The sequence below is a fragment of the Manis pentadactyla genome, chromosome 1 (assembly GCF_030020395.1).
Source record: "Manis pentadactyla isolate mManPen7 chromosome 1, mManPen7.hap1, whole genome shotgun sequence".
In the NCBI taxonomy this organism is placed as follows: Eukaryota; Metazoa; Chordata; class Mammalia; order Pholidota; family Manidae; genus Manis; species Manis pentadactyla.
This window is the reverse complement of record NC_080019.1, coordinates 10,858,625-10,885,375: the sequence shown is the minus strand read 5'-3', so window position 1 is coordinate 10,885,375 and position 26,751 is coordinate 10,858,625. Positions and strand designations below refer to the sequence as shown.

General features: G+C 37.7%; 1 protein-coding gene across 1 annotated transcript in view; it reads left to right on the top strand.

Moving 5' to 3' along the window:
- The first annotated feature begins 11,173 nt into the window (after positions 1 to 11,173).
- Positions 11,174 to 26,751, top strand: part of ADAM7 (ADAM metallopeptidase domain 7) — a 51,514-nt gene continuing 35,936 nt past the window's right edge. The window contains 4 exon segments of the mRNA XM_057500539.1: positions 11,174 to 11,267; positions 11,725 to 11,775; positions 19,013 to 19,116; positions 23,215 to 23,295. Of these exon segments, the coding sequence (XP_057356522.1) occupies positions 11,174 to 11,267; positions 11,725 to 11,775; positions 19,013 to 19,116; positions 23,215 to 23,295 (330 nt within the window).

Below are 26,751 nucleotides of genomic sequence, written 5' to 3'. Positions count from 1 at the left end.
ATACCAAAAAAGAAAAAAAAAAGGCAGTTCCTGTGTGGTGACCTCCAGTGAGTTCTACACAGGGGTATAAAGGGCATATAAAAGTGTAGGCAAAGGGCCTGTTTGTGTTTATACAGAGGATCAAAGCCTAATTTGGCTACCCCGAAAATCAACTAAGATACGATATGAAAAAGAACTTCCAACATCAGCACTCTCTGGAAGACTCATGCCAGAAGATGATCATCAAAAAAACCCCAACAAAGATCCACGCACTGCTACAGCTGTAGATGCACTCATCCCACCAGCTCCTGGACTTGCCATGGGAATGAGGAAGGAGACATCTAAGCTGGCCTGTGCATACAGTAAAACAACAAATTTGACTGGATCTACACTGTTGGAACTCAACCAAGAATTAGGAGAAGTGCAAATTGTAGTGCTCCAAAATCTTACAACTACAGACTATTTACTGTTAAAAGAACATATGGGATGTGAACATTCCCCAGGAATGGGTTGTTTTAATTTGTCTGATTTCTCTCAGACTGTTCAAGTTCAGTTGGACAACATCCACCATATCATAGATAAGTTTTCACAAATGCCTAAGGTGCCTAACTGGTTTTCTTGGTTTCAGTGGAGATGGCTGGTAATTACAGGTATGCTTTGGTTATGTAACTATACTCCTATTATGTCGATGTATGTGCGCAATTTAATTAGTAGTTTAAAACCTATACATGCTGAAGTTACTCTACAAGAAGATATGTCAAAGAAATAATCAATCTTCCCATGTTTTCTTCCACCTGCTACTTCTATAGCTTTTCTTCTTCCTTCCTAATTACAACCCTTAAATAGAATTTGTGCCTCTTATCAAACTTACCGAGTATCATAATTCTTCCAAGTGGTAAAGATACCTCAAGACAAATGCTGGGCATAGAAGCCACAGGGCATAAATATGCAAAGAAGTAAAAAGCTAACCTTTTCAAACAATAAGGCTTCTCTCTCACTTACCAACTTTACATTTCCCTGTATGGCTCTGGAAGATGACTGATTAGCCAGAGATGGGTAAGATTCCTCAAGGGAGGAACAACCTAAGACAGGCACAGTCGCAGGGGGGCCATCAGGTGAGAAATTGTGGATCAACAGAGGTGAGGCTTAGAACCTCACCCCCCCTGTTCTGAGAGAAATCTTCTGCATCCGTGGATGTTTTATTGCCCTCGTCTAGCTCGGATTAACACATAGTCTACAGGCACACACCTGATCATCTACATTTGCTCTCTTACAACACTAAACTATGTTTTCTACCTTTATCTTGTATCTACCTACCACTTCAGCATTTTATTAAAAATAATAATAATAAAGAGAGAAATGTGGTATCCACATATAAACCAAGTATAAAAATCAAATGAGTATTCATATTTGAACTGACTGTTTATAGTTCATAATGCATGAGCAAAACCGAAAGTTTCTGTGATGACTGCCCTTGTAATGTTCACCATGTAAGTTATTCACTATGTAAGAAATTGTTCTCCATGTAAGAACTTGTTCATTATGCCTCAGAAGATTGGAGACTGAGGAGAATTAGGCTTGGGGTGGATTGATGATTGTGCATTGAGCATTGACTCCCCTATACAGAATTTTATTGTTGTTAACAACCATTTGATCAATAAATATGAGAGATGCCCTCACAAAAACAAAAAAAAAAGAAAGAAACAGACAAAATGTTTTCCAGAATATTATTCCCATCAGGTGTATGGGAGAATTTGAGTTGCTCCACATCTTCATCAATGGTTAGTATTACTGGTCTTTTTAAATTTTAGCCTTTCTACTGTGTATATAGCTGTAAGGAAGAACCTACAGTTCTCCTCCTCTGCCTTTCTCCTTTACTAGCTTGCCAGGGTGACCTACCTTTGGGCACAGATCTGAAGTAGCCTCTCTGTGAGCACTAGCTTAGCCCCACTCCTAAGATGCGATCATCTGGGATCGCTACTGAATGTTCCAAGTGATGAACAAAGTCTCTCTATTCTGGCTCTGAGGGAGCTTGCGGAATTGTGTGGCTTAATACTTCTCAGTTTTTATTCTTTTCCCATAAGCTGATATTTTCCTGACTCATGAAGCTCACCTTACACACACACACACAAGTTGCTATTGACCCACATACTCAGTGGTCCAGTGAACAGATTTCTGGAGCACTTCATCGGCTACGCTGACCTGCAAATCCCATTTTCCTAAAGAGTCCACTGACCCAACTCTGATCTTTCTCCTCTGTTCAGCAAGCTATGTGTGCATTTTCTCTCCTTATACTGCATTCTGGAAGTTGCTTCCAAGCTGAAATACAGGTTATTATAGAGTTCACCTGTTTCTCTTATTTCATGAATGCTTGCTGTCTAATTTCTAAAAACTACTGTTACATACTATTCGTCCTGTTTTCTGGTTGTCTACCTCTTATAGCAAAACTAAAAATGTCTGGCCTTATTTTATTTTTATTCTGTTGGCTAAGTATATGTGGATTTTGGAGAAAAGAACATTTAATTTTCATGTGTGCTATCATAACACCTGTGATTCCAAACAATGAAGAATATAATTTTAACTGTATCATAGAGTGTTTGGATGCAATTGTCTTAACAAGATTCTCTGCTCTTATCGAAGAACAGAAGGCAACTCCAATCCCTGTAAACAAACTCCAACATCAAAGATAAAAGCCTATCATGAACTTTTAAATATAAGTGTACATGCCACTCACAGAAACTATTGCATGCACACCATTCCTTATCAGTAGATAAGAGGGCAGGAAGACACTGACTTGGGAGCACTGTACACAGACTTCATATTTGATGTGCAATTGTTTCCAATTCCTTGAGATTCTCCTTCAGACCAGAACTATTTGTCTCTATTGTTTTCTCATTCAATAAATAGTTTTTGTTTCCTTCACAGGAATTCTACATCTTAGCTGCATGCTTTTGGCCTGGTCACTGATTCTTTACACACTTCATTTTTCATAACTTATGACATCAGGATAATTTCTGTTTTACTAACTCACAGGTTGCCACCAGGATCACGTGAGAGAATCAATAGAGTACATGGTTTGTAGATATGCAGAGCTGTATACACATCATACATACATTTATGAAGTTTCAGTGTCTTTGACATAAGCCATTATAATGTACAGGAGAACATTTTGTTTCACTAAGAAATTGCTTTGGTAGCATATGCCCTGAGATCCTCTTCCTGGAAAGCATTTGGTATTAACCCAATGGAAAATCGGAACACTGGCATTCATCTCATTAAGAAAATCAAAGAGATCTCTAATTAGTATGGCCAAATATTTCATTTACTGTCCTTGAATTTAAATTAGCTTTATCTATCATATATCTCCCTTAAATGATGACCCTCTGTAAAGAACTAGTAACTATGAATATCAAAGCTTCTTGCTTGCTTTCTCTCTCTCCTCTGTCATCTTATCTGTCCTTTTCTATCATCTTACCTACACCAGCTTGTTTATTCCTACACTGTGTAGTTAAAAAAATTAAGGTAGCTCATAATGATACATAATATACAAGGTAAAAACACAAATTTCAAGTAAGGAAGAAAAAAGTAAACCTTTGTGTTTTTTGATGTTCATCTTTATTAATTTTATCATTAGTGTGCATAAGAGATGTTGAAGCTCAGAGACAGGTTAGTTTTCGGTATTTCAATAATAAATAACTTCATTGTTTCCTTTGCTCTACTCCTGCCCTTGGACAACACAGTGAGAGAAACATGGAAAATTTATCTGAAGGGCCAAGCAGTCCCTAAGCAAGGGCTAGAGGAAAATGGACTTTTTCTGCTGACATATAAGCAGCTGTCTTCCTCTTCACTCCAAAAAAGAAGGAAGAAAATCCTTTGCTCCTTAGCAATAGGTTGGAAAAAAATACTGGGTTCTCACTCTAATCTCTCAGAATGTAAATACGTCTCTCCAAAGGCCAAATAAGGCCCAGATCTTCAGGCTCTGACCGCCTCTAGAAATATCTCCAAGGTCTCAGACCTCATATTCCCTTGAAATGCAAACTCCTATCTAAGAGTTAAGGTAAATTTTTTGGATTTTTCTCACTATCTGTACTGGTTAAATTACCTTCTCAAGGCTCATTCTTTGGATATAAAATTTATGCAAAATTTATTCAGAAAACTTCAGATTGGTAGGAACACAAAATATTTTCTCTACGTTCCTCAGAAATATAATGGTAAGATTATAAAATTTATATTAACAGGAAAAATTGAAGAAAGTAGCTCTAGGCAAAGGCCTCAAAGTTGCTTTTTTAAATAAATCCCAGTTAATTGATTCTCTCTCCAGAGTAAAACACATATACATATAGTCTGTGAATGTTCACACACAGGAAACAAGCAGAACAAATCCATTATTTTTACTCCAAAAAAAATGGGACTTTATTTGTTTTGTTCTTGTTTTTTGGCTTCCACTTGGGAAATTAAAACAAGCTCCAAAGAATTAGAGAACCAAAATATTTTCTTGGAAAATAAGGACAATAACTCATTATGTTGACTTAAAATGTCTCAGTGATTTTAGTCTTTCAGATAGAGTGCTTTTACCCGGGGCATGTGGCTCAAGTCAGATTTCTTTATTAAGAACAGAGAATTTAAGAAATGGAGGAGACCTTCAATCTCTAATAACCTTAGTGGATTCCAAGCTAATTTTAGGGAAAAAAAGTACATCTAGGCCCCATATTGATGTAGAACTGATGCAATTTGTGTTCTTCTGAAATACATGTATTTCCAGTTCCTTTTTCATTTTCTTATCACCCAAATGTGATTGCACACTGCTTGGAATCATAAACTTGACAGGGATAGATGCTTGGGATTTAAGAAGGTGTTGTTCACCTCTATAGAGTCAGGGTGGTGTTCTGGACAACATGGGCTTTGTAGCAGATGACCTAGTTTGGAATTCTTTCTCCGCCACTTACTACAGGTATAAAATTGGAAAGTGAAATTTGTTGAGTCATCTATGAAATCATCCCTTCCTATAGATGAGGGCGTAGGAAGTACAAGCAGGTTCCATGCTGCAGTCTTTTGGAGAATTAATGGAGATGTATAAACTGCCTACCAGTGTGTGTGTGTGAGGCACATGCAAACAGTCAACAAGAGAAAAATAATAGTATTAAATACCTAACTTTTTACTAATCATTCGTAAAAATAATAGAAATTGTTTTCTCTTGCCTCAGGTGGAATATCTGAGCCTTGCTGATTTTCCATAGCACCACTATCTCCCTCAGGACAGGAGGGTAATTCAGGACCCGCTTGGAAAGTTTCTTTAAGCACATATTGTGAGAACTATGTGCTTCTTCATGCTTATATTGACACAATCATTTACACACTTCCAACAAAGAGTGGTGTCCCAGGGTCCAGGCAAAAAATGCCTAGAAATCTTATTATGAGATTAGACATTCTAAGAGATAAGTTTCAATTTTTCTTCTAACAAAAAGTTATAGCATTAGGTAACACTGTGAGCAAAATAAATTGTTGCATCTTTATCTCTTCTTGCTATCTTTTTTCTTTTCCATTTTTATTCTGTGTGTGTGCATGTGTCTGTGCATATATTTGTAGTACTCCGTAATTTTGGCTATTTGAGAGGCCTTCTATTCAATTCTTTTTAGGTTTCCATTTCAGCTCTTCTTAAGAGCTCTGATCAGTAAAATATAATGCAGGGACCTTCTAAGGACAATAAATACTTTAAAGCAATAATATATCCTTAGGAAAATGATTCCTTCTTTTCTCCACTATGCCTTCCATGTAATGAAATAATGAGTCATGGCTATACCTGAATAATTAGTAGAAAATTTATTTTAGAAGGAACAACCTACAGAGAAGGATTTCATAGCTATATATTTATGCTGGGTATTTATTTCCTTGGAGTTTAATTTGCTTAGCATTACTTTTTTCGTGTGGTGGAACATTGTTCTTAGAAATAACTGAGAGTAGATATTTTGATGAATCTCCTCAAATCCACACTTAGTATAAAATCCTTTGTAAGTTTGCCCTTTCTGGAATTAGGGTTTATAGGTGCTTAAAACATGATGACAGTCAAACACATTTATCTTGCTCTCTAGAGAAAAGCTCAGATAGCACATAGCATCTGCCCTACAATTAGAATACATACCCGTGGTCCCTAATTTCAATTGCATTGCTCTACCTGGTCATCCCTGAGTTTCATTTATTCAACAAATTTAGTGACCCATGTATGTCAGACAGTTTGCCAAGCACTGGAAATAGAACAGTAATCAAGTAGACAAGATTATTTGCAGGTCATAAAGTCAGGGAAGGAAATAGGGGGCAGAGAAGCAGGTTCTTGTGAGTCAGTATAAGGCATTTGGATTCTGTTTTCATTTTGATGAAATGTAACCAGAAAGCTTTAAGCAAGCAAATAAATTGACGTGGCTTATGTTTTAAGCATATCATTTTCATTGCTGAATGCAAAACAATGTCTTGGGAAGGGCTGTAGGGAAGCAAAAGACTAGATGCCTTTCTAGACTTCTGAGAAATGTAAGCAATGCTCACCCAGCAGGATTCACAATCACGTCGTGTTTCCAAACATGGGCTGTTGAAACTGATTAGAGGTACAAATATTGGCTCCTTGTTCACTAGCGATGTGACCTTGACAGGGTTACCTAAATACCTTATGTTACATGAACATCTCGATTTCATCTGCAATATTCCACCAATTGTTGATATGAGGATTAAATTGTGATATATATAAAGCTCTTGGAACAGTTTCTGGTACACAGAAATTTTGGTAAACACTGGCCTCAAAAATGAAAAATGTATCCATAAAGTCCATCGACTCCTTTTTGTTTTAATTGCATGGACTTTTGGTACCTCACCACAGAGAATGCGATTTCTCTCAGCTTGATTAATACGGAGCTGCTCAGTCCTCTTGCTGAGTCCGGGAGTCTCTCCTGGCTTGGCGGACTGTCTGACTTTAGGGTTGGGATAGAGCAGTCATCAGATTCTTCACCGAAGTCGGGGTTTTAGACTTCTTGATCTCACTAGGCCCTTGCTGCCCGAACCCCAGTAGAAAATCCACTTACACTATATGCATATTTAATATCAGGAATGTAAACCCAGAGACATCTCTTACAACTTTTGCTGTTAGGATATCTTTAGTATCTAAGGCTCGCTTTTTCATTTAAGCCATGGCATTTTTATCGTATCGCTGTAGCAACGGAGAGCTTATACAGTCAGCTTAGGTGCTGAATCTTACCAAGTGCATCATTATCTTTCCCCTCTAGGCTTAAAAATTATAACTGCCTCCTTATGTTTGGGTACTTTAAAGGCTTAGTCTAGAAATGTAATGTATAAGTCTTTGATTTTATTAGAAGGGGAGGAGTATGCAAGTGACCTAATCCAGAGGGCTCTGAAGGAATGGGCTGAATTCCATCAGAATCTGAGAATGGGCCTCCCACATGAGCCGCCGGAAGTTCAACTGGTCACCCAATTTCACATGTTGTTGACCCTCCCGTGTAGCCTCTGCTCACTGGCTCAGACGCATTTAAAAATGATCGTAGTTCGTTCTTTCCTCACATTCTGAGAGTTTGGAGAAAAGAATATCCTCTGTGGTGATGGTTGTCCTGTACATTTGAATTTGTAAGAGGTTAACTAGAGATTTTCAAATTAAATAAGGAAATTCACATTTTCTCTAAAATTAAGTAGTTGGCTATGATTTAAAATTCAATAGAAGTTACAAAAAGAACAATTATTAACCTCATCTTATACCCAAACACTATACTATGCATTGTATATGCATATTAACATTTAATGTTACAAAATCTTATGACTTTGCATACTCTTCTTATTTCAGTTTCATATATAAAGTTAAAAGGATTGGAAAAAAAATCTATCTCCCTCAGGGCTCCCATGTCAGGTGACACATTTGCATTATGTCTATATTTCCCTGGCCTAAAATCCATTGGCCAAAGTTGGCTCAGGACCTTGGTGACATAAATACTACTGGATATTTATCTCTTCAGAGGTTCAAAACTCTTCCTCAGACTTAAAAATAAAAGGGAAAATAATAGTGACATATAAAAAAACATTGCTTATGACAAGAGTTGGTATATATTTTCTTTTTTATTTTATTTTATTTTTTTAGATAATTATTTTTTTATTGAAGGGTAGTTGACACACAGTATTACATTACATTAGTTTCAGGTGTACAACATAGTGATTCAACATTTATATACATGACAATTCTAGGTACCAGTGGTATATATTTTCTGTAAGGGCCTAGATAGTATGTAAGTCTAGGCTTTTGGGGCCATTTGGTCTCTGATGCAACAATTATTTCTCTGCCATTTAGTGTGAAAGTAACCACAGGTGAAACATAAATGGGTGTGGCTATGTGCCAATAAAACTTTATTTCTAAAATTGGCTGTGTCCAGTAGACCACAGTATACAGACCCCTGACTTAAAGAAAAGTGCAATGGATATGATTTTTATTTCTTAATTTTTTAAGAAAATCTCATTGCAATCTCCCAAAAAGTGCATTATAAATCATTGCATCTAATATCCCATGGCATGTACAACTTGGATATCTTTTCTCTAGCAAGGAAAACTCCCAGGAATGAAATCCCTCAATCTAAGGGATAAACTTGTCAATGTGAGTGAAAACTAAATTAAGATAAAAATTATCCTTCCTGGTTAGAATATCTGGCACAATCAAAATCAATTTCTCCTTTAATTCGTCATTCCAGATACACTACCATTCTAAAAACAGGTCTAACAACATTATTTCTGTGTTTACACTTTTTGCACCTATTGCCTTCAGAATAGAGGAGTATCTTCTTACTCTGACAAACAGACCTCTTGGCAGTCCCCAGCCTCTTTGCAGTGCCCAGCCACCCTGGCCGGCTCAGCCCATGGCACTGCCCCACCTCCCCAGTCCCATGTAGCCTGTGTCATTGTTTAACCCATCTCCATTCAGCACCCAGTTCAGGAATCTGTCCGAGTGTTAGATGTGAACTGACTTCAGCTAAATTATTTTTAAACAATTCTGTTGCAACATAGAGCAACACTCTACTAGAGAGTTCCTACCTGTGGGCAAATATCATTCCATTAATATCTAACTAATACATTTTTGTGTCCTGCTTAAATGAGTATTACAATAGTTACAAGTATGTGTTACTAAGTTGAAGCAATGAAAAAGTCCAACAAAGGAAATGACAGAAGAAAAGGCTCGAGGGACTCAAACCACAGCAATAAACAGAACACAACCCAAAACGGAAGAAACGCATGCTTCCTGACTTCACAGGGAGAGTGAAAATAAAATGTTTTCTTATGAATTCTCCTTACTAATTAGGGATAAATGAGTGTGATTCTTAGAAGATGAAACCTTATTGGAAAAAACACTTCAAGCTTTTGAATTTTAATTTCTACTTCCAGCCATGGGCACTAGGGAGCAGCAGTAGGACCACCAACTAAGCACGGTGGGAGACAAAGGCCCCACATGCTCCCCTCCTCCTTGCATGACTTGTGGCTGGAATTGGAAATTGGAAGGGAATGCATTCCTTAATTTCAAAATTTGTGAGGTGCCATTTCCTCTAAGACTCTCACTGCTGTAGGATGCCTCTGGGATGCTCAGAGGTGAGAGGTAGGGCAGAAGAGTGGGAACCCCATGAATTGATTGTCCAAGAGGCTTGGGCTTGCACAAAACTCAATTTGCTAGTCGTCCTTGAGCTGGTGAATTTCTCTTTGGCAACTCAGTGCTTTCCCTCACATAATGGCTAAGCAGTGGCTACTACATATTGTTAAAACTGAACGAGCAAGTCCCTCCGTCTAGTGAGGGCTCAGGGTCTGTGTTTTATTTCATCAAGAGGTTAACTTCAAGCCTGTGCACAAACAAGGTTGTGCATTGTGAGTTAAGAAATATCTGAGTTCTGGTATCTCCTCCTTTAACTTTCTTCCATGAGGAGACAACCTTAGCTTTGCATTGCTGCTGGCACAGGTTGGAGGGCCATCCTGGCTCTGCCCCCTGATTAATGGGGTGCTGCTGGAACAGGCACCCAGAGATCAAGCTGGTGCAGAAAGTACAATAGTGGATGAAAACAGTCTGCAGAGACTCAATGGGCAGAGACTGTAGAGGTGCTATCACATCCATTCCTACTCTCAGAAAAAAGGTATGATGGATACCCAAGCTATTAGCAATATTAGTGTGACCTCGGCTCCTAATATCTGATGGTCCATGACTAGCTCTTTGTCATAGGCGACTCTGAGGCTTTTAAACTGCCTTGGGATAGCCCAACAGAGACCCAGAGAAGCTTGAATTTTCAGGAAAAGAAGAGTAGTAGCAGAATTTTTTATTGGTTACAGTAAATCTGTGTTTGCTATATATTCTATAAGCTGAGTGCAGAAATAGTTATCCTAAATTAATCAACTTCTTAAACTGTTATTTACTGAGTTCCAACAGTGTGCAAGGTCTGGAGTCACTAGACCCTGTAGGGGACAACGTGAATGTTAGCTGCGGTCTCTGTCTTCCAAGAGCTTGCGTGTATTTCAGAAGGTAGTATGAAAATTTTCCCAACAGTTCTTGGTATGGCAAATATTTGAGAGCAATAATAGGCAAAGGGCCATACAACTTCAGATACAACACTTTTCTTTTTTAAGATCTAAACAAACTTACTCAGTGCCTCAGGCTTCTGTACATCTAGTGTACAAAGACAAGCAAAGGGACAAAACTCACTGAAATATACTCACACATCAACATACAGACTGTAGGGTAGGAGCAGGAAAAGTTTTAGGAGGCAGGGGAAGGAGGAGCAGTGTGTGCACAGGTGGGTAAACAGAGGTATCGTGAAGTACGTGATGAGTCCGTTCAGGGAAGGTGGACGGGATGGCCCCTCACCCCAGAGAGTGATTTACCTTTTGTCAAACTGGAGAGGGGTGGCCTGGAAGAGAGAATGCAATGAAAACACTGAACACTGACAAGGATACTAAGAGTTCTATTCAATCAACCCTGAAAAAGATGTTTTAGCTCAAACTGTAGGAAGATGAAAAGAGAGCCAGTGCTTAGGAGAACTCACACGGAGTGCTGATAAAAAGGGCAAGGGCCCCACGAACGGGGCAGGCCAGCCCACCCACCACACGGCCTGCTGGCTGGAAGCCAACTCCCTGCTCCTTTTTAGTTGGTGCTCTTAGACTATTTGGCAAAAAGTGTGTGGACATGATACCTTACGTCTCCTTACATTTGGCCACCTATGTAGTGAGGAAATTCTCCTCCAAAAAGCAGTGGGGGACAGAGTCTCAGTCATTCACTGGTAATTGTCAGGAGAAAACTATAGACTGTGTGAACATTATCCTTCAATAAGTGGTTAGTTTACACTAAAAATATTTATTGAGAGTCTACTATGTGGGAGGCCCTGTTCTGGACACTGGGGACATAGCACTGGAAATAGACAACATTCTCTACATTACATTCTAGTATAGGCAGATAGATGGAAAAACAAATGCAAAAATGGAAGTCTTCATTGATCAGGTGCTTAGTCTCTGCTGGCCGAGTGCGAAGGAGGGTAAGGGGAGCTTAGACATTGCATGAAGCCATGTGCAATCTAAAACAGAGTAAGCTCAGAGGGTCTTGCTGAGCAGGTGATGTTTGAGGAAAGAACTGACAGAAGGGATGGAGCTCTGAAGAGACATGTTGGTGTATTTGTTCTGGGTGCAGCAAGAAGGACAGAGCAGCTGAAGCGAGCAAATGATGAGATCCGTGAGTGACAGGGAGGGGCTTGCAGATCCTCACAAGGAACTTTGCCTCCACTCAGTTAGATGGTAAGTCACTGGAGGATTTTAAACAAGGGAATGACATGGCATTGCTTCCATTTTGAAAGGATTACTGGCTTCTTTTGAAAAATAGACTATGAGCTACAGGAAAGAATAGGACAGAACAGTGAGACCATTGGTCAGGAGGTCATTGTAGTCATTGTAGTAATGCACATGAGAAATGATTCTGATTTGCTCGGACGTAGCACTGGAAAAGATGAGAAGGGATTAGATTCTGAGTATATTTTGAAGGGAGAACTGACAAGATTTCTTGACAGATTGTGTATGGAGTGTGAGAGAGAGATCAGTGCCCTGGACAACACCGCAGTCTTTGACTTGAGCAGCTATATTGATTGACAACATTGTCATTTCGCGAGGTAAGCAAGACGTTTGGGGATGAAGATCAGGAGTTTTGTTTCAGTAAATATTAAATTGGTGATGACCATCAGGCATCACAATGGAGATGCCAAATAGACAACCGAAGTCAAGGAAATATTTCTGGGTCGTATGGTTAGGCAATCAATAGCATAGCAATGGTTTTTAACACGTGATTTATTGAGATCTCCAAGGTAATAAGTATAGACAGAAAAGAGAGTAAGTTCAAGGGAAGAGCTGTGGGACCTTCCAATGTTTAAAGATTGGGGCGTGATGGGAAATGAGTAAAGAGAAAGAAGGAACAGATAATGAGGGAGAAAAAGCAGGGCTGGAAGTCGAGGAAGGAGAGTGTAAAAAAAAAGGGGGGGCTCAAATAACAATCACACATGACAGGGAAATGAAATCAGGACTGAGAGGTGACCACCGAGTTTAAAATCTGGAGATCACTGGTGACTTTGATGAGTAATTTTAGAGGATGAAGAAGACAAAAGAGACTGTCTCTGGTCCCTGACTGGAGGAGCTTAAGGGGAGAATGAAGATAGGGGCAGTGATTATAGATCACCCCTGGAGAGGGTTTTGTCATAAAGAGATCAGAAAAATAGTGAGGCTGCTGGAAGGGCAGGTAAGAGCAAGGGAGTTACTGAGACGTCATAGTCTAAAGGTGAGGAAATGACAGCTTGTTGAAGAGCGAGGAGCAGGTGGGAGTGAGTCCTGTAAGACTATGGGACTTACGAAGAGAAGCACAAATGCTGTCACCTTGAACCAGGTTACCCAACAAGAGAAAGTCTAGCTATATTACATTTCATTTCATACCGTGATACCATTTGGCTTTAAGTCAATACTGTTCAAACCATTTTGGCCTTACTGAATTTCTCAATTTTCTTGCTATCTTAAAATTCTTATGAATCAGTTTTGTTCAAAGGTCAGCCCTTTGACAAAACTGATCATTTTATGTGTATACTGCACTCTCCATTCATGATCTGACTTACCGTGCAAAGTGGTCTGGTGTAGAAAGCATCTTAATGATTTGTTCCATGTGAATAGCCAAGTAATGTGATGATTAGAATTAAGAGGTGAAATTACAACATGCTCTGTTTACTCTGGGTCTGCCATTCACCAGGAATGACCATGTCCCTTTGGGTGGCAGAGCAAGTCAATATTTTATGATTTTGTTGCATCTATTACATGATATTTACTATGCATATTAATAGTTAAATCTGTGGTTAGAAATGGAAAATAAAAAAGGTGATAAAAAAAACAAATTTGTCATTATTCTGGCAAGTCAAAATTTCTACTTACAGTGAAGAAGGGCTTAGAAAAAGGGGAAAAAATCAATGAAAGCTTGGAAGGAAACATGGCATACTGATGTTAAAAAAATATCTTAGAGGTCAGTCAAACAATCCCAATTTACAAATAAGGCACTGGGGCTCAAAAAATAAGTGACTTGGCAAAGGTAGTAGAATTAGTTACAGGAGAACATAGTGCTCCTGATTTTGAATGTAGGGTTCTTTTCAATGCATTCAGGACCCAATTAATGGACTGAAATTAGCTTCTGCAAAAAGAATTACAAGTTCCCCTTGATCAGCGTGGTTTAGGAGTACTCTGTAATGATATTTCTTTTCAAGTCAGACAGAAAATGCTCATTTTTTTCCAGTGTTCCTATGTGAAGTTTTTGCTCTTACTGTTATCATTTAAGTAAGATCGTTTTCTTTATTCACTTCACTCTCTTCATTCCCTTGAATTTATTGTCCTTTTTCTTCGTGCATCTCTTTACAAAGGTGGTATAAGAAAAGGCATCTGGGGTCTGCAGAGTGTGCTGCTTCCTGTTTCTGACTTACAATTTTATCTTTTATCATCTCCCATCTTTCCCAGGCCTCCAACATCGAAAACTCACTAGTTTAAGCCCTTAAGCAGCTCTGAGGGATAGATAGGTCTCCATGCTCCCAGCCTCAAGGAGAGAGGGGGCAGCCCTGAGGAAAGGGGAGAGAGGAGGCTCTGAAGAGCCAGGCTGACAGGGTACCTGGATTGTGAGGAGGTCATAAGCAGACAAGGTCCGTGCAGAGCTGGAGGCGTCCAAGTCAGATACATCCGGTCAACTAGTAGGCAAAAGCCAGCTGATAAGGAATGAACACAAGAATGTACCACCTCAGAATCCCTCACGGAAACCAAGAGGGGGTAGATTAGAAAACCCCATTGACAGGATGCTTCACTAATTTGCAGTAAAGAAGTAGGAAGGGAACAGAACATTCTCATACTTCTTTAATTTTCTTCAATATCTACTCTTGTCAACATTTGGACTACACACAGCTCCTTTGATATTGAAATCTATTTCAGGGTTCCGTATTTGTTTTTTAAAAACTTTGATTATTTTAGTGATGTTGTTAGTTTAAATAGAAAGGTGTGACTTGTGAGTGAGAAGAGATTATAGACTGCTGATACTATAATATTGTGCTACTCTCTATACTAGTCACTTGATAGACTTTGGAATTGAGGTGTAGAAGTCTATAAATTTGAAAGATTGATTATAGTCATTATGAGAAAGAATAAAGCTTGTTTCCTTCTCATAAAAGAAGCACCAGTGTATAACAAAAAGAACACAGAGCTAGGCAGAAATTTTTTTTAAGCTCTGCTTTCTATTTATTGATTATATGGCTTGAGTAAGTTACAAACATTTTTCTTCTTTAACAGTTCATGGCTGTTTCACCTGGGTTACCCTAGATAATGCTTATTTCTGATATTTTAGATATGTCAGCCAGTTAGCCTGGCCGTAACTTGTTCAAAGACATCAGACAAATGCCTTAAAGCATTATCATTTAACATGACAGTTTAAATAATTGAGAGTCCACAATTAGTATTAAAAAATTTTTTTATTCTATGTTTCTCAGTTTTAACTGTAACAAAAGTGTCTCAGTAAAGTTCACATCACCCAACTTAAAATGCTCTTTTCAACTGTTGTTGTGAGTGAAGCTGATGGATTTCACTTGGCATGTGGATGAGTATTTGCTTGGGGACAGATCAAATGCACTGAGAATGCCCACCCATCTTCAACTCGAAGGGAGAGACTTGAGCTTATTTAAATATCAATGGTTGTAAATATACTTGAGATAATATAGTAGAGGAGAACAATTGTCAGAGCGATGGCATCGGAATGAAATCCTATTTGTTAACGGTGGGTAGACTTTACAGGCATGAGCAGAGCAGTACATCCGTAGAAACAGAAGGGAACTAATCTGAATTCGCTTGCATATTGAAGTAAGGTTGCTGTGATACTGGGAGAAAATGAAACTTTTTTTTTTCTGATGGATTCTTTTTTTCCAGTGAAATAGAAAAGGCATTGATTAGCTGAGAGTAAGTAAGACGAGATTTAGAGATCTGAGGAAAGAATTGACAGTGTAAAATAATCCACTATGAGAAGTGGAGAGTGAATAAACCAGAGGTCAGCACAGATTCATTTCACACTCACACCACCCCTATGGGATACATGTTATTAATATGTCCACTTTATAGATGAGCAAACAGAAGGACAGAAATGTTTTGTGCTTTGCCCTAAGCCGCAGAGTTAAAATGTAGCAGGCAATTTACCTTTCGAAGCTTTAAAGCCAGGTGAGTGTTAATCCTAACACTAATGAAAAACTATTGAACCATTTTTAACATGCACAAGTAATGATCAGATTTGTATTTCAAAAAGATCACACTTGTTGGAGTGTAACCAAAGAAAGTCTATGATAGTTTGGACAGGGGTGGAGACAGAAAAACTGGAGAAAAATGGATGGGATATTTTTAGAGGGTAAAATTAATGTACTTAGTGATGGATTGAGGATGAGGGATACGATGACTACTGAGTTTCAGATGTGCAATGTGGAACAGTTGATGGCATCATTAACTAGGAGAACAAGGTGTGTGTGTGGCAGGGTGGTGGGGTGGACAGTACTTTTAAGTTCTGTACCTATTGTGTTTGCAGGGGCTTTGAGCCCTGCCAATGAAGATGTTGAGAAGATAGTTGTCTGTTAAGATCTATCGCTCAGATGGTTAGAAACATAAAATGTGAGGCATAGCCTAGAGATAGCATTTAAACCATAACTGAAGATGAGATGGCTTTGGAACCCGAATGCAGTTAGACAAAAAGAGGGTATAACACCTTGAAAACTCCAAAATTTAAAGGTTGCGTAAAAGAAGATACACACTCACATTGCCAAAGAGCTAAGAAGAAGTTCAGACTGTGTGTCAGGGGAACCAAATAGAATTTTTCAAGGCTGAGGGTGTGGTCTACAGGTCCAAATACTATAGACAAGGCAAGTAACAAGAGGAACCAAAATATCCATCGGATATAGAAACTGTGAAGTTGTTGGAAGCATTAGTCAGCTATCCCAGTGGAATTATGAAGGCAGACGCCAGACTGCAATGTGTTAGGATGAGCTGGAGGTGAGAAAATGGCCAGAAGAAATACAGATAAACTTTGAGAGGCATTTAGGTAAAAAGCGAATGTGACAGGTGATGGTACGACCTGTGGACTATAGGACTGAGGGTGGGATTTTTTCAAAAGAGAGAGACTTGAGCTTATTTAAATATCAAAAGAAAGCTTCCAGTTACCATAGATTGGTTCAGTGTATGGGAATAGGAGAGGGATAATTAACCATGTGAAATAGGGGAGGAGGTAAGGGATCTCTCCTAACGTGCAAGAGCACATAGACGTAAATGGGTTTGTACAGGTCCTTTGCACATTTGCCTGGTCGTGATTTCTTCTTTTGTATTGATTTGAATAAGTTCTATGTTATAAGGATATTTACCCTCACCTTTTATTATATATGTTGCATATATTATTGGAGTTTCCGTTTGTGTTGAAATTTAAATTAATTTGTGATTTATGGCGTTAATAAGTTTTCATGAATAAGTTTGGTCAAAAGGTAGAAGTTTGCAGTTTTAAGAAATACGTAGTAGAGATGTCACATACAACATTATGGCTAAAGCGAACACTGCTGTGTGGTATATTTGAAAGTCGTTAAGAGAATAGATCCTGAAAGTTCTCATCATGAGGGGAAAAAAGCATTTTTTTCTTTTTCTTTTTTTTTCAAGTATGTGTGAGATGATGGATGCTAACTAAAATCATTGTGATAATCATTTCACAATGTGTGTAAGTCAAATCATTATGCTCTATACCTTAAACTTACATAGTGCTGTATGCCAATTATATCTCAATGAAACTGGGAAGAAAGACAAAGTTATTTTCCCTCACATCCCTCTCTTGCCCCAGTGATTCTCTGGGCTCTTTGATCAGGGCAGGGGGGTAGAATATGGATTAATATCTTGTGTTTCATACAATACTATAAAGGCCATTTTCCCCATGGCCCACAAGGTCCAGGCTTTTATAGAAAAAAAAAAAACCATTCTCAATCTATCCATCTATCTTGTTTCATTGACTTTTCCTTCAGTTTCTACGTGTGGCATTCTGCACCGAAAGACCCTCTTCAACCAAAGTTTATACAAACATCCTTCAATAGTATTTTCTAAGACATTTTTTTCTCTTCTGAATTTTTACTACATCGGGAATCATGTTCATATTAGGCATGAGGCAGGGAGTCTCTGCCCAGCCTGCCCCAAGGCCATCACCTCAGTGGTTGCCTTCAATTAGTACACGATGTCCACCCCCCAGGTTTTAGCCTGAAGAACCTCACAAATTGGGCAACATGATCAAGGGACACTTCCTTGTGCTGGATCAGAACCACCTACCTGTCTGTTAGGTCCTTCATCCTGGCTGTAGAACGAGGGACGAAGAACCTTGTACGTCTTTTCTCAAGCTCCTGGGCTCTTCTTGTACCGGAATCATTCAGAATGTTTCCCAGGAATTTATTTTTCTTGATTTTATTCATTTCTCAGTTTGAAGGTATGTCTTAACATTTTTTTTAAATCATGGTATTGTTATTATGTTACAAGGTACTATCTCTTTAGTCACAAAGTTTAAATTGTAAATGATAAAACCATATCCATTGATGATTTTGCTGAGAACATAGCACAGGACTTGGACTAGATTATGGTTAATCTTGAGATTCTCTGACTGTGAAAGGCCATCTCGATCCTAAGTGCTTGGATTTACAGGAAGAGGGAAGAAGGGGTGGACATTACTGAGTACCTGCAATGTGACAGTCAGGATACTAGCCATTAGCCACTTGCTTATTAGCATATTTAAAATTCTGTATTATCATCTCCACTTCATAGATAAGGACATTGAGACTAACAGCTACAGATAAGAGAGATTAGATAAACGACTCATGGCCATACGGCTAATAAACATAAAGCTGATTCAAATAAGAACAAATTCCAAAATGCTATGCTGTTTCCTCTGCATCTCTCTTTAGTGAGGGAAGGAGAACTCACCTCACAGATACCTACCAATTTAATAGGAAATGTATAGATTATATTTACCACTGATTCAAGAGCACCTAATATCCCTTAACAAATGAAAGCCTTATATTTAGCTATGAGAGTTAAGATTTCAAGAGCAAATGTCCTTGGGAGATGAATCAGTAACACACATTGGAACAATCCTTCACAGTGCAGGCTTGAGCAGGTAGCAGAATCCAGAGACAGGCATGAGAATAAGACAATGAAGGTGATGATTGGAGAACAAGGAGAAAAGATGGAAGAAGTTGCAGGACCCTGATTTCTTTGCCTACTTTCCAGTTTTGCTTATAGTTTCCTGCTTTGGAAATATCGGTCTCCGTTTCCTCACCCGCAAAGTGGGGATGCTATTTCAGAGTGTTGTACGTGACCGCTAACTGGGAGCAAGTGAACTCTATGAGAATAATCCTTGTATTCAATCACTGTGGCTGAATGTTAATGTCCCATGTTTTCTCCCCCTTGTGTTTCCTTTTAGAAAAGGTAATCCTTGGAATATCCGGTCCACCGCTGGTTTATCCTAAAAGGCTTCCTCTGATACAGAAGCGAGATGTTTGGCAGAGCCGTGGCGATGACTTACAGGTACAGGATCTAATGTGAGAAGCAAGACTGATTGCTTTCACGGGTTGTGGAAAGCAACCTCTGGCTCCAATCAGAAGCAAACAAGAGAGGAAGCTCTAATTTTCTTGAGGACCTGCAATGTGTTTCATACACATTCATTTTAAAGCATGTGGGTGGGTGGAACAAGGGGTTTGTGGAGGTGGAAGCAACAGTTTAATGGATTAGGAAACAAAAAGGACTAAGGTTCAGGTTTTGGGGGATGCCACTTAAAAATTTTCCCGTTTCTGTGAGGAGGCCCACCAACAGCTTTCCAGGCTGGTTTAAGACAACCTCAGTTGTTCTGAGCTGGTGCCTGGGGGATGTTATCTCTGAGCACTTGCTTTTCCCAGGCAGCTGGTATACGGGCGAATTTGCCTACAGAACCTGCAGCGAGCTGTGCATCTGGCACCGGAACAAAATGCCTGCTTGGCCTGTTGCTTAGAAGGGTCTTTACTTGCATGTGAAAATTTAAAACACTCAAAATTTTATTTTCAAACAGAAAATTTTTATGTAGAAAATACATAAAACATATAATAGGTGCAAGCTTCAAAATTAGCTTATTTTCCATTCCCATTATTGTTAAAGACATTTAATAACTGTCCAGGCTCTTGCATTTCAGAGCCTTAGTTTTTGAATTTGGCTCATGGAGAACACTGTCCCTTTGTCCCAAAACTCCTTGAGACGGCAAACCTGTCCCAATGCAATGACTTTTCTGCCTTCTCCGTGAGAGAAGCAAGCCTGCCAGGGTCTTATTTGTAAATTTCTCAGTCATAATTAAGACGCATTTCAACTTTCCAAATGGTCTCCTTGAGGCCTCTTTTCCTATGGCTTGAGATGATGAAAAAGCATGTCTCCATCTTCTGCCATCTGGAAATAATATCTAAACATTTTTCTTTTATAACATCCATATAAACAGTTTTTCTCTTGATCTCCAATTCTTTTCTCATCTTCTCAAACCCTTTTATGTTGCACGTTAGAGGGCTCAGCTAAGAGGGCAAACCAGCTTTCTACTACCCATTGTGCAAAATCTGGTGGGCTATTCTGCATCTGTTATGTCAAAACTTAATAGAGACTGATCTTAAAAGTCCCATTATGAATATATCAGATGAGCCTGGACTAGAGCAGGAAATATACAGCTTGAGTTTGGAGCATCTTGTAGTCCTGAAAAGTAAGGGAGTTTTCAAACAAACAAAAACATGCCAAACTGCATTCCTGGGAGTATGTCAAAAGACCACTGCAGCCCACTGAAAGGCCCCCACTGGTCAAAGGAGGGACAATCTGAAAAACAAACTTAATAATAGAGTTTAGGACCATAACATAAATTATAAATTAATATCGATGAGCCCATATAATATAAATAATGGAATAAGTAAATAAATGGTGGAAAATAGACAAATCTCCCATCCAGAAGAATAAAACCGTGATGTAGATACTCCCCTCCTTAAAGCATGGACTGCACATGGTGGCTTCCTACCAAAGAGTAGAATATGCAAAGAGAAAGGACGGCTTTCCAGTGGGGAAAGGCTGACACATGCTGCCTCAGCCAGGTGACCAAGGTTAGCATCATCGTGATGAGTCATGTAGATGTTATGGACTCTTGATAATAATGTGATCAAAATGATACTTTATTTTGTTGTCTTCTCCCAAATCTCCATAGCCCCAGTTTAAGCAAGAGAAAAACATCAGAAAAATCTAAATCAAAGGGCTGCCTACAAAATTCCTGACCAGTACTCCTCAAAACTCTCAAGGCCATCAAAAATAAGGAAAGTCTGGGAAGCTGTCATAGTCCAGAGGAGCCTAGGAGATGACATGAAAACAGTAAAAGGACATTAGGCAAAAACTAAGGAAATTTGGATAGGTGCAGACCTTAATTGGTGATATCAATTTTAGTTCATTAGCTGTGACATATACACCATGGTAATATAAGATGCTAACACAGGGAAACCTGAGTTGTGGGGTACATGGAAATTCTCTCTCCAACTTCTCTCTGAATTTAAAATGATTCTAAAATAAAAATAAATTTAAAACTTAAAGAGTAAAACTATAAAAATTTTAAAAGTCTATTTATTAAAGTCAGTAATAATGACAAGATTTAAATAGCTTTATCATATTTAACAGGATTAACAATAGTTTCTTACTATTAGCTAATATACAGTCCATATTCAAACAAATTTTTAAAAAGTCTAATCATACCATCCTGTTAGACACACACACACATACACATCTACACATACAGGTCATCATGTATGAAAATCGGATCCAACCCTTCTTATTTAGTACCTAGTTTCTTGCCTACCTGTGGATTCTGTGTCTTCATAACAAAGTCCTAATTACATTAAGCTTACAATAAAAAAACACCCTAACTAATTCACACCTCACATCTAACAAATTCAAAACTGTCTTTTCTCTCCCTCAAAGCTGCCCTGTTTTAAAGACCCTCTTTTCAGTAGAGGCACAGATAAACCAGAAAGCTGAGATGATTCTTGACTCCTGTCTTTTGCCTCCCCTATCAAGAAAACTCTAAGCTTTGTAGATTCTAGCATGCAAATATGCTAGGAGATCACTCTTCCATATTCCTGCTGCCACAGCCCTGCCCAAATCACCTGTATCCCAGCAACAGCCTTTCAGGGCTTTTCCTGCCTGTGGTCATGATTTTTGCGGATCCATTACCCATGGTGAGGCAGCCGCGTACAATACCACTCCCAGGTCTGCACTATTCTGCCTAATACTTTCCCTTCTCTTTACTCGCAGGATAAGGTCCAAATCCTTGTAAGTGACTGTCTAGGCTGTGCACCCTTTAGTTTTCCCTACTTTTTCATTTCTCATTTCTGCTCAGCTTCCACTAGATTTTCCAGCAACATTACACTTCTCTGTCTTCCTCAAACATGCCGAGCTCTTCCCCCCCTCCCCACCCTTTGCATGTGCTGTCCCACGCCCCGGCTCTTCCTGACTCAGTCACTGCATTTTGCCTCTTATGTATGATGTTTATAATACTCAGTTACATGGCTTGATTTTCTTCCTTGCCAAGCTGTCGTTTCCATGAGGGCAGTGCCCCCTATCATGTGCACCATCATGTTTTCCATATTATCACTGAGTTTGAAATAACAGCTATTAAATAAGCGATGAACAATAAACTAAAGAAAGGTGGAGGATATGGGACCAAACACTTTGAATCCTTAAATTATAAAATACTCTTATGAATCATAAAGAAATGAAATCCCAATAAAGAAAATGGTGAAAGGACATAAATGAGAAATTCATGTGAATAAATAAATAATAAAAAGTAACTAAATAAAATAAATAACTGAAGAAACTAAGTAACAAGAGAAAAATATTAATTCCAACGGTCATTCAAAAAAAAACCAATTTACCACAATAAGTGATCACTTCATGATTTGAAAACCTTTCATTAATGATAAGATACAAGAATCACTATGAATTTCTGATGACTCTCTAAACTTCCTTTCTTCAGGGTTATTTGATAGTATTTACCAAAAGCTTAGATGTTTTTCCATGTTGTTGACAAGAAAGTCTGTCTAACTATGGTGAATACCTCAAATCAAACTTCTGATATAGATGTAGATTAAATAAATTTACACTGTGCTTGTCAGCCATAAAATACATACTATGAAAGAACACATTGGAATAGGAAAATGATGATGGTTATAATTAATTTTCATGTGAAAAGTAGACTGTAAAATTGTATACACAAAACTGTTAAAAATACATAAACAGAAGATCCATGGGGGAGATGGGTGTGGAACTGTAGGGATGATAGTAATTTGTATTATCTTGGATAAGGGTAAAACGTGCATTTTTTCATTTTATTTGATTTTAACTGCAAAAAAAAGCTCATTGAAATTTTTAATTACAAAAATAATGTGAAAGCAAAATCCTCTATGTTAGCTCTCAGAAATTCAGCTCTAATGGTACTTACCATTTCACCTGTAAGGCCTGCTAGGCTGCTGGGCGGGCTGTGAATGACCTGTAATCCCCCACCACACACGTGCACCCATGCCCCACCCCGACACATACTAAATAAGCACACATTTAAGTCACATGATGGATATTGTTTTTCAGGAAACTTATGAAGAAGAACTGTTGTATGAAATAAAGCTAAATAAAAAAAGCTTAATACTCTACCTTTTAAGATCAACCTAAGTTCTGTTATATAGTTCAATACCTTATAGATTTATTAGTCTACAGTATCCCAGTTTTTGTAAAAACTGTCAGTGAAGCAAATTCCTCAAATCATTGTTTCTATATCTAATTCGAATTCTTACTCTTCTAATATAAGCCCATCTCATTTCAATGGCTTACCAACAGTTATAGTCACTGTTCTCTATTTCCTACATTGCTCCCCTTTTAGGGTACTTGGAGTTCTTTGAGTTCCATGTACTCACTCTAGAAAAGAGTTACTGCATTACTGTTTTGTGAGTCAAAGGAACGAAAAACATTTGGAAACCATGGCTTTTACAGTGACTTCTAAATTACTTAAAATAGACATCAAACCAAGTTCTGCTGGAGAGTAAGCTAAGAACTGGGAAGAATTTACTTCATCAAGTTAACATTTATAAGCCAATTAAGTCTAAAGCCTTGTCTTCTTTATTAGCTCTCTCCACAATATTTGCTATTGTTGTTGAATTTCCATTGTTTTCCTTTGGGCCATTCCTGCACACAATAGCTCTGCCTCCCAACCCCAAACATGAAAATCATGAACTGCCAAATGCTAAGTAAAATGGGAGGCTAAGTCTGTTGAAGAATTGGTACTCTGGCCAATCAGCTAAGAACAAAGCCAGACCAATCCAAAACAAACTAAAAAAAAAATCCCTCCTTCCACTCTGAATCCCCTCCTGGACACATGTAACTTAATAGCATACTTGCATTGATCATTCATTCAGACTGCATATTTTAACATTCTTAGGAGAGAAGAAGACTAAACATGTATCAAGCAATTTCTGTGTGCCTTTCCTCAACGTTCTCTCTTAATCCCTGCAATATCTATATGAAGCAAATATGGTTTTATTTCCATTTTACTGCAAAAGAATCGTAGGTTCACTGAAATAATAACTTGTCCAGGGTCACAATGCACACTAATAATACATTATTTGGTGAAAACTTTCATTTGCATTTTCCAAATTAATTGTACAATTTTATATAACCTCCAACACTGTATGAGCATTCCCAGTTGTTCCACATCCTCTTTTCACTTGGTGCTTTCACCACTTTCTAATTTCAGCCATAGTGGTGGGTTTGATACTATCTCAGTTTGGGTAAGTTAGCAGTTCTCTGTTGAAATCTTTTTCATGTGATTACTGACCACTTGTATATCTCTTGTAAGGTGTCTGTTTAAATATTAACCCACTTTGAACTGGGTTATTTGTTTTCTGTTGAGTTAGAGATCTTTATATATCCTAGAATTCAGCCCTTTGTCGACTATATTTCTTGTTGATGGTTTCTTCCAATCTGTGACTTTTTCATTCATTTTCTTACTTGTGTCTTGTAAAGAGTACAATTTCATAACTTTGAAGAAATTTTAATTGACTAAATTTTTCCTTTGTGGTTATTGTTCTGCAACCTGTTTTCTTCTAAAGTCTTCGTGGTTCTCATTTTCACTTTTGGTTTATTACCTCCGTCTTGAAATTGTCTGTCTGAGTCATTTGCAGGAAAGTTAAGGTTCTCTTTTTGCCAGATGCACGGCCAGTTATTCCAGCCCATTTTGTTCGATTGTATTTGTTTGGTTTGGATTATTTTCACAAAATTAAATGAAAATTGCTGAACTCTACTAGTCTACTCTGTTCATCTACTTTTCAGTTCTTAAAGCACGGCCACCTTGTCTTTATTACAGCAGCTTTGTAGTAAAGTCTGAAAGCCAGTTTCGGTAGCTTCTTTAATTTTGTTCTTCTTTTCAGAATTTTGTAAAGGTCTAGATCCTTTATATTTCTCTGTAACACCTAAAATCTACTTGTTAATTTTTAATTTTTTAGAAGCCTTCTGGAATTTTGTTTGGGATTTTATGAATTCATACATCAATTTGGAGAGAATCGCTATCAATAATATATAGCCTTCATGTATCTCAGTATTTATTTAGGTTTTCTTTAATTACTGTCATAATATTTTATAGTTTTAGTGTAGCACTCTAGCATGTGTTTTTAAAAATTTATTTCTACATTATTTAATGTTTGTGGGGCTCTCATGAGCAGAATTATTTTTTATTATTTCATTTTTTCTACTGGGAGGACTTAAACTATGAATGTATTGATTGTATTATAGATTACATAGAGATTCACATCAGCAAATATTGGCAATTTTCTTCTTTCTTTCCAGTCAATATTCCTGTTGCTTCTATGATTTTCTGTAATGGCCAGTAACTTCAGTACAAATTGAGTAGCAGTAAGAGTTGGCAGCCTTACATGACTCCTGATCTTAAGGGGGAAATGTTCAATATTGAATATTTAATATGATATTGCCAGTAGATTTGTCATTGGTGTACTCTGTTAGATTGAGATCATTACATGAGGAGTTTGCTGAAATTTTTTTTCTAACATGGACTGACTTTTAAACATTAAACCATCCTTGCATCTCCGGGACAAAACCTTCTTTACATCATTCAGTTTACTAATATTTTGTTAAGGAGTTTTGAAACCATGTTGATGGATAGATTTTATTCTGTATTTTTAGTTTTTTTATGATGTCAGATTTTTTTTCTTAGGATTAAGTTGGCCTCAAAAGATAAGTTGGTTGGGAAGTGTTTTCTCTTCCTGTATATTATGAAAGATGTTATTTTTTGTGTTTAGCAGAATTCACAAATGAAACTCTGTACCTTAGGGATATTTTGTTTGTATGTGTGGGAAATGAACAGAAAATCTCAGCAAAAGAAAAAGAAGAAGAAGAAGAAGAAGAAGAACCAAGTGTAAATTTTAGAAATGAAAAGTAAAATACTTGAGAAAAGAAGACCTCAATAGATAGACTCAATATCAGGATGGAGATAACAATAGAAATAATGAATGAAACTAGAAGAATACAAATTGTAAAATCTAAATAGCAGAGAAAATTGGCTATAAACCAGACATTCTCAGGAATATATGAGAATAAAATAAAGGATGTAAAAATACTGCCATCAGAGTTCCAGAAGGAGAAAAAGTTTGGAGCTAAAAAAGTATTCAAAGGAATAATTTGATACTGAAAGTTCCCAAATTTGGCAAAGGAAACCCCATAACCCTACAGATACAAGCTGAATAAACTCAAAATAGGATAAACTTGAACTCAAACTCATTCTAGGACATACCATAGTGTATAAGTGTATACATATATATAAACACTTAATATATATATATACTGTATTATCTAGAGAAAACATTAAGAAACCTATACAAAGAGATATGCTTAAAGACAATATAGATACACCAAAATGGAACATGATCACATCAATTGATGCAGATAAAAGCTTTGCACAAAATTCAACACTCATTTATGATTTAAAAATTCTTAGAAAATTAAGAATACAGGGGAATGTACTCAACTTGATAAAGAATAGTTACAAAACCCTATAGCTAACATCATACTTAATGATGAACGACTGAATGTTTACCTCCTAAAATCATGAACCGGGCCAGT